Genomic DNA, 8,572 nt, shown 5'->3' with positions numbered 1-8,572 from the left:
GATACTGTTGCTGTTTGTGGGCCAAGTGTTCCTGGTGTCAGCCTACTATACCATCTTCAATTGGCCCAAGTTTTCTTCTGCCACTTGACAATTCTGCTTCTGTATTTTTGCCAGTCTTTTTTGCATTTTATATAAACAGCTAACATGCATATTCTTTGTTGTATATATATGGCTCATTCACAGAAATAGGAGAGACTGCCTTCTACTTATTATTATTATTGTTTTGTTTTTGTTTCTGAGAGATCTTGGTACAAAGTATATACAGTATAAAAATAATTTTACGTTGTACTTCAAGGCTATGGATCATAAAAATTTCACTTTTCCTTGCTGAAAGTCTAACGCACAAGAGAGAATGGTGATAAACTTCCTGAATATTTGTCCCACAATAGACACTTTTTGGGGAAAAAAAACTTTTAATTTGATGTGTTATCATGTGAACTCTTGCTCTTATGATGGAAAAATATTGCATTTGGTATTGCATGTAATTAGATGGTAATTCTTTTATTTGCTCTGTCCTCTTGTTGAGATGTGTTATTTCAGGAAAATAAAGTATATGCTCAGTAGAGGGGGTATAATATTTTGTCTGTTAATCAAACATAATCAGCAATTATGGACAACCATTTTTTTTGCCAAGGTTGTGAATATTGTAATGCCTCTGAAGTCACATTAAAACTTCCTGTAGAATTAAAGAAACACAGAAATACAAGCGGGCATGATTTGTGTCCAGGATACTTTAATGCAACAAATCCTGCCCCAGAAAGTGCCCCTTCTCTCCTTTTGAGCCACTGCCAACCAAAAGGTCTCTGCACGGCTCTGTTTGGGAGATGTCAAGATGCTGAGCGTGTGCTGTGTTTCAGTGGCGGGTGTAGAGCACACGCTGTTGTACACGGAAAGCACATTGAGCTCCTTGGACATGAAAATTGCCAGATGGTTAAAACTTCTCTCAGTAAACAGGAGATCCTGTGTCCAAAATCCCGAGGTGCCTTTCTTCCTGTCTTGTCATACAGAATGTATTGTAACACTACGGGGTTCATGTGGGCTCCCTCGCTGCCACCACATTAGGTCAGCCCCCAACCGTCAGGGACTCAAACCTGGGCCTCTGGCGTCACTCAACAGGGACCCAGCCAGTTGAGCTAAAGAGAGATCTCCCTTCAGCCCAGCGGCTGCAGCCCCTGCTATCCACAGGGGAGGGCGTTGACATCACCACTCTGGTAAGCCGGCTTTCACACTCAATGGTGGCTGTTAGCGTTACAGTATAATTAAGGACAATCACATAGGGCTTGATTTAGTTTCATGCAAATATTTACTTCCTTTCTTGGAATAACTTGTTTTTCAACAACATTCATACAATTTGCGAAATATGAAATACAAATATTGCTTATCGGTGCAGAAGAAATACTGCCAGCTGGCAAGAAAATGACAGATTTTTTTTTCTTTAACCAAAAACCTGCACAGGGAGATGTAGAACAAAAATCCGCTTGAGACGTTTTCGTTGGGGAGGAGGGTTGTGGAAGGGCAAAAAAATAAATCTGTTGCGTTTCACAAAATTCAGTTACGAACGGCGCAAGTCGCAGGTGATACACTCCTCTTCACTAGGTGGCGATAGGAGGTGCAGTGAAGTTTATATCCGGCTGCAGAGACTCCTCTTTCTCAGCTCCGCTTCTCGATTGTCTTGAAGTCGCCGCGACGTTAACGAATGACGTCATCATACTGCGCAACACTGCATATATTTCACCCACGTGTAGGTGATTGAATCATTTTCTTTAGGTAAAGAAGGAAGTTGTTTTTTTAATAACTTCAGTTTCTGAAAACGTAGCGTCTTGTCGGTTGTGTTTATGCTTGAACAGAGCACAGACCTGACAACAGACTCTGTGAAGAATAAAAATAAAGAAGCTGTTCTGTTTAAACATCGCAAGTCAGCCTTTGTTTCTGACCGACTCTGAAGAAGGATGGCGGAGTACTTGTTAAATCTGCAAACCCAGCTTGACTCTTTCATGCAGGTTTTGCTCAAATCGATCGTGTATGAAGTGTCAGAAGTTTTCCGAAACAGGATGTCTGACTCTGAGGACGAGTTTCAAGACAAACTCCGCAGCGTCTCCCAGATCCTGGTGAGACGTGCCGTGTTTAAAATCACGCAGTGTGTGGAGGACAGTGTCGGGAGTGAAATGGCGCAGCTGAAGAAGGAAAACGAGAGCCTGAAGTGGAGATTGCAGCTGAGGGAGAAGGAGTCGGGAGCAGGAGGAGATAAGGAACAGACAGATCGTGTTGGACACGCGCTTCCCTGTGAAGTCACTGCAGAAATAAAAGAAGAAATGGACACGGAACTGCAGCTCTCAGGTCAGTGTGGTGACTTGTATGAAGTCAGTGTGTTTAAAACCAGTGTCTATAACTTTCTCACTGGTGAGATTTTTTTAAATAAACTTTATTTTAAAGAAAACATCTCGCAAGAGTAAACATTCTCGTTATCTAACAAACTATCAAAGTGTCATAAAAAAAAAAACTCACCAGTTACGGTTACGGTGGTGAAAATACCTCGTTCACATTCAACAATTGTTTCACTGAATCAATTTGTACTCCGACGTCATTAGGAAACAACATTTATAAATGAACAAGTAATAGGTTTATTCCATGCTGAAAAAAAGAAGAGAGAAAAAACACAACGTTTCGGCCGTGGAGCCGTGTTTTTTCTCTCCTTTTTTTCAGCATGGAATGAACCTATTACTTGTTCCTTTGCAGCCTACGCATGCTGACGCAGCTATCCACATGAACATTTATAAATATTGTATTTACGTTGTATTGGTCTAAATTTTTACTAAGTATACTAATGATTGTGTATATACACATTATTTAATTGGTTTAAGTATTACTGTCGTCCAGGGTCTGTGTCTGTATTGAGTCCTTGAATATTAATCCAGTGTGTCTATATTAACCCCTCTCTTTCTCAATGCAGTGTTAGTGTACTGTAGTGTCCAGAAAGTGTCTGTATTAACCTCTCACTCAGTGCAGTGTTAATGACCTGTAGTGTGCAGTCAGTGTGTCTGTATTAACCCCTTTCTTTGATTGTAGTGTTAATGTCCTATAGTGTCCAGTCAGTCTGTGTTAACCCCTCTCTCAGTGCAGTGTTAATGAACTGTGGTGTCCAGTCTGTATGTATCTATTAACCCCACTCTCTCAGTGCAGTGTTAATGTACTGTTATGTCCAGTCATTGTGTCTGTATTAACCACTCTTTCAGTGCGATGTTCATGTACTGGGGTGTCCAGTCAGTGTGTCTGTATTAACCCCTCTCTCTGTGCAGTGTTTATGTGCTGTTATGTCCATTCAATGTGTCTGTATTAACCCCTCTCTCAGTGCAGTACTAATATCCTGCTGTGTGCAGACAGTGTGTCTGTATTAACCCCTCTCTCTCAGTACAGTGTTAATGCACTGTAGTGCCCAGTCAGTCACCGTGTCTGTATTAACCCCTTTCTCTGATTGCAGTGTTAATGTCCTGCAGTGTCCAGTCAGTGTCTGTATTAACCTGCCTCTCTCTGTGCAGTTTTAAAGTAATGTAATGTGCAGTCAGTGTTTCTATTAACCCCTTTCTCTCAATGCAGTGTTAATGTACTGTGTTGTGCAGTCAATGTGTCTGTATTAACCCCTCTCTCAGTGCAGTGGTAATATGCTCTTAGTTCCAGTTTGTCCATGTCTGTATTAACCCCTCTCTCTTTCAGTGCAGTGTTAATGTACTGTAGTGTCCAGTCAATCAATGTGTCTGCATTCACCTCTCTCTCTCAGTACAGTGTTAATGTCCTGTAGTGTCCAGTCAGTGTCAGTATTAACCCCTCTCTCTCAGTGCAGTGTTAAAGTACTGTAGTGTCCAGGCAGTATGTATCTGTTAACACCTCTCTCTCAGTGCAGTGTTAATGTGCTGTAGTGTCTAGTCCGTATGTATCTATTGACCCCTCTCTCAGTGCACTGTTAATTTACTGTTATGTCCAGTCAGTGTGTCTGTATTAATCCCTCTCTCAGTGGAGTGTCCAGTCAGTGTGTGTGTGTATTAAACCCTTTCTCTGATTGCAGTGTTAATGTACTGGAATGTCCAGTCAGTCAGTGTGTCTGCATTAACCCCTCTCTTTCTCAATGCAGTGTTAATCTACTGTACAGTCCAGTCAGCATGTCTGTATTAACCCCTCTCTCTCTCAGTGCAGTGTTAATGTGCTGTAGTGTCCAGTCAATGTGTCTGTATTAACCCCTCTCTCTCTCAGTGCAGTGTCAATGTACATGTAATGTAATAGTGATATTATTACAGTAGTCTTACTTTTTACATGGTAGTTAGGTTTCTGACTAAGCTGAATCAGAACATGCCCTTATACCCACATATTCCGCTATGTTTAAACAACCCAAATTGATTGTGAGTGTACTTGTATGCGTGTGTGTAGTTTAAAGCTTTTTAGATCACATGGCCTCAGCTATCACTACTATGCTGATGATACTCAAATATACATCCATACCAAACCTGACGCTGATGTGGCTGTCTCTATTCTATTTGCATCCCCGATATAAAAACTTGGGTGACTCAAAATTTCCTTCATTTAACTGTGACAAGACTGAAGTCATGCTTATTGGCACCACCCATCAACTTTGTACGACCAATGTGTAACTCCATCTGTAGATGGTCTTGTACTTGAGCTTCAGTCTAAATTGAAAAACTTGGGGATGATATTTTGACGTTCGACCCACATGTGCAGCATGTTGTCAGAACATCTTTCATTCACCTCATAAATATTGCTCGACTACGCCCTATGTTATCACTAACTGTGGCTGAAAAGTGTTGTCTAATCTTGAATCAACTACTGTAATGCTCTACTCTCTGGGGTTTCTAAATACACATTGAACAAACTCCAGTATGTCCAAAATTCAGCAGCCAGAACCCTGACCATGTCTAGTACAAATGATCACATTACTCCTATCCTGGAGTCCTAGCACTGGCTTCCTGTCAAGTTTCATATCGACTTAAAAATCTTCCTGCTCACCTATAAGACTCTCCATGTCTTGGCTTGGCACCTCCATACTGGTCTGATATTATAACCCTACTCCCTACCTTGCAATCTTCGCTCTTCTAATTGTGTTCAACTATTTGTCCCCCAGTCTGTCTACACTCTATGGGTGACATGGCCTTCTCCTGTTTTGCCCCAAGCTCTGGAACTCTCTCCCCAAGGATATCAGAGAGTCACCTTCTCTAAACTCTAAATCCAGACTTAAAAACTTTTTCTTCAGAAGAGCCTTTATTTAACTGTTCTGTACCCCTCTGCTCCTACTGTACTTAGTACCACTGTCTACTGTCTCCTCTAACTGCGTATTCTCATCGTGTTAATTTTGTGTATTTTTTGTTGTTGGCATTCTGTAAAATGCTTTGAGAAGCCACCTCTAAAGGTATAAAACTATAAAATAAAGTTTCTTATAAAGGTCGTGTCTTCTTGGCCTGTGTTTACAGGCTCAGAGGCCAGTGTTCTCTCCGACGCTGGGGAAAGGGCTCTTCTTGAACAGCAGCACAGTGAGGAGGAGTGGGGCTCCAGTCTGATGCAGGAGACAGAGCTCAGTTCCACAGAAGGGAAAGAGGCACTTAGTGAGCAGCACACAGACAGCAGACAGAGTGTCAAAGATCTGGACTCTGTGGCCATGATGAAGACAGAGCCTGAGAGTGAGACACCTGGGCTCTTAGTATGTGATGATTTTACAGAGAAGATGAATAATCTGGACACAATCAATATTACACAAGGTTGTAATGAACTGGGCTGTGTCTCTGTACAAGAACACAGTGAAGAACTGGATGTTTTAAATCTTACAGAGCAGGATATGGATCCCAAGTTGATTGACCCTGCAGAGCAGCAGACTGATGTACCTGGTGAAGAGAACATTACTGATATACAGCACACAGAGGAGAGTCAGTACAGGGAGGAGCAACAGCAGCTCCTACAGGGCTTGATAATAATTAGGCCTTGTTCTGTTCATGTGGAGAGACTGTCACTGCAGAGTCTCAAACAATCATATGATCCCTTAGTATCTGATGACTTTACACACAGGTTTAATAATCTGGTTACTGAGAAAATTGTTGAACTGGAGAGTATGACTGTTCTTGGCCAAAGAGAGGAACAGCTGAATGAACTGGATGGTTTAAGACTCAGAGAGCTGGAGAACGAGCCCCAGATGATTCACACTGCTGAGCAGCACACTGAAGGTCACGGTGGGGAAAACACAGCTCTGTTTCAGCACTCGGAGCAAGACCATTCCATGGAACATTTGCAGAATAAGAGACCCCAGCACGATCAGAGAATGTGGAAGAATAACTCAAGGCCTTGCTCAGATGGAGTGGACAAACTGCCATTATGGCACGGGGAGAAGCAGCGTTTCTATCAGTCTAGCATTTCACAACCCTACCAGCACCTTCACACAGGAGAGAGACCTTTCAGCTGTAGTCATTGTGGGAAGAGTTTTAGTCAGTCAAGTAACTTAATTATCCACCAGCGCATTCACACAGGAGAGAGACCGTTCAGCTGCAGTCAGTGTGGGAAGAGTTTTAGTCGGTCAGATGACTTAAAAACCCACCAGCGCATTCACACAGGAGAGAGACCATTCATCTGCAGTCAGTGTGGGAAGCGTTTTAGTCAATCAAGTAACTTTAAAACCCACCAGCGCATTCACACAGGAGAGAGACCGTTCAGCTGCAGTCAGTGTGGGAAGAGTTTTAGTCGGTCAAGTAGCTTAATAACTCACCAGCACATTCATACAGGAGAGAGACCATTCAGCTGCAGTCAGTGTGGGAAGAGTTTTAGTCAATCATGTGACTTAAAAACCCACCGGCGCATTCACACAGGAGAGAGACCTTTCAGCTGCAGTCAGTGTGGGAAGAGTTTTAGTCAGTCAGGTGGCTTAAAAACCCACCAGCGCATTCACACAGGAGAGAGACCGTTCAGCTGCAGTCAGTGTGGCAAGAGTTTTAGTCAGTCAGGTGGCTTAAAAACCCACCAGCGCATTCACACAGGAGAGAGAGACCATTGTAGCGGCAAGGTTTATTAAAATACAGGAATTAAGTTTGCTGCTCCCTTGCCAGTCTCTCTCTCCCTCATCTCAAGTGGTGCTTAATACAGAGAGGTCATTCCATTTGGTTCACATTTAAGGTGTTTTTCTAGCTGATAGAGTGTCCTGATAAGGAACAACTCCCAAAGCTGAGACACATCAACCACCCTAACAGATGGTCATCTCTGATGCCTCACTGTCTGGGAGATTCCAAGGGAGAGTCTCATCCCAAGTGGTTTACAACCCCAAGGTCAGAGTGCATGGTTACTCATCCTCACATGGGGCACCAATAAATGTAGGCATCCTCTCACGAGGCACCAATAAATGTAGGGGTTTGTGCATTTACTGGGATTGTTAATTGTTCCAGTTAGTCACAAAATGATTCTCGAATGCCCATGGATCTTCCAACCAATGAGCGACCGTAGTTCCTCCAGGCACAACTCCAGCTCCTCCTGGACATCCTCAGACTCAGCTCAGACAGTCACGTAACGGCCAGTGTGTCCCAGTGCCAGGACTTTTCCTTGTTCTAAGAGTTGAGAATGGAGGTTGCCAGCATGTAACCAAAGGATCCACCCGAGGTTAGCCCAGCAGCAAGCCTCGTGAACCCACCGCGAACGCTCGCCTGATCAACGAGTAAACTACGGTTGGAACTGTGGACAGCTGAATATCAGTACTCAGGACTCGCGCTACATCGGGAACGAACTGGTCTTCTTCCTGTCTAAAGAGTGTGACTTGCTCGGATCTGCAGTCACTTTTCTGTGTGCGAACTCTGCTAGTTTCAGCCAACACTAACTAGCCGGTCTTCAGAGAGCATCAGCAGCGCACCGCAGCAGAAATCTCTCCCTCCTTCTCCTTCTCTCACGTCGAACCAACACTGCCTGGCACCGGGCCAGAGAGCGCCGATTGGACACGGCAACAGCCTGCCACTGCTTCTTTGCGTCTGCGGGAGATCTGAATCCCCACAGAGCGGATGAGTATTCAACTTTCTGCATTACAGCTTGAGAATTCAATTGTTACCTCAACCTGAGTTGATATCAATTTAATTCATTTGAGTCATGTACTTGCTTTTGAGTATCTAATGTACAAGTTGTGACAAAGTTCATTTACAAAACGGTCTAAATGAATGATGTACGGAATGTATGTCCCTCTTGGTTTGTAACTCTTCGTGATGGAATGTATACCTTTTGTATTCTGCTAACCCTCACTTATAAGATCTGTTATGTTTAAATGCACATTTTATGCATTAATAAATGTATTAGTATCCGAGTGTGTGTGTTGCTGAGTTATCCCGCAAGGTCGGTTTTCTAATGGCCATCAAAGCCATTTTCTGACTTAATGCTACAATTAATAATTGTCCCAGTAAATGCACAAACCCCTACATTTACTGGAGCCTCGTGAGAGGATGCCTATAAGCTCCTCCAGTCAGGACAGGAGGTTCTACTGTACACAGAGAGGGGTGGGACGGGGGAACAAGCTGATACCCTGGCTTCTCTCCAGACACAGCTGGATGAACTC

General features: G+C 43.3%; 1 protein-coding gene across 1 annotated transcript; it reads left to right on the top strand.

Annotated features, from left to right (window-relative positions):
* The first annotated feature begins 1,698 nt into the window (after positions 1–1,698).
* LOC148824688 (uncharacterized) lies at positions 1,699–8,323 on the top strand. Its single transcript, XM_088926425.1, has 2 exons — positions 1,699–2,337; positions 5,475–8,323. Exons 1-2 carry the CDS (start codon positions 1,950–1,952, stop codon positions 7,055–7,057), a joined length of 1,971 nt encoding a protein of 656 aa, XP_088782551.1. The 5' UTR covers positions 1,699–1,949; the 3' UTR covers positions 7,058–8,323.
* The last annotated feature ends 249 nt before the right edge of the window (positions 8,324–8,572 follow it).

This window comes from Atractosteus spatula, chromosome 10, assembly GCF_055471065.1.
Source record: "Atractosteus spatula isolate fAtrSpa1 chromosome 10, fAtrSpa1.hap1, whole genome shotgun sequence".
Classification (NCBI taxonomy): domain Eukaryota; kingdom Metazoa; phylum Chordata; class Actinopteri; order Semionotiformes; family Lepisosteidae; genus Atractosteus; species Atractosteus spatula.
The sequence above is the reverse complement of the archived record's forward strand: the minus strand, read 5'-3'. Positions and strand labels throughout refer to the sequence as shown.

Excerpts from the sequence above, each read along its gene's own strand:
- LOC148824688 (XM_088926425.1), top strand. The coding sequence starts at position 1,950 with ATGGCGGAGTACTTGTTAAATCTGCAAACCCAGCTTGACTCTTTCATG. Across the intron at positions 2,338-5,474 it reads CACGGAACTGCAGCTCTCAG|GCTCAGAGGCCAGTGTTCTC; the intron begins GTCAGTGTGGTG and ends CTGTGTTTACAG.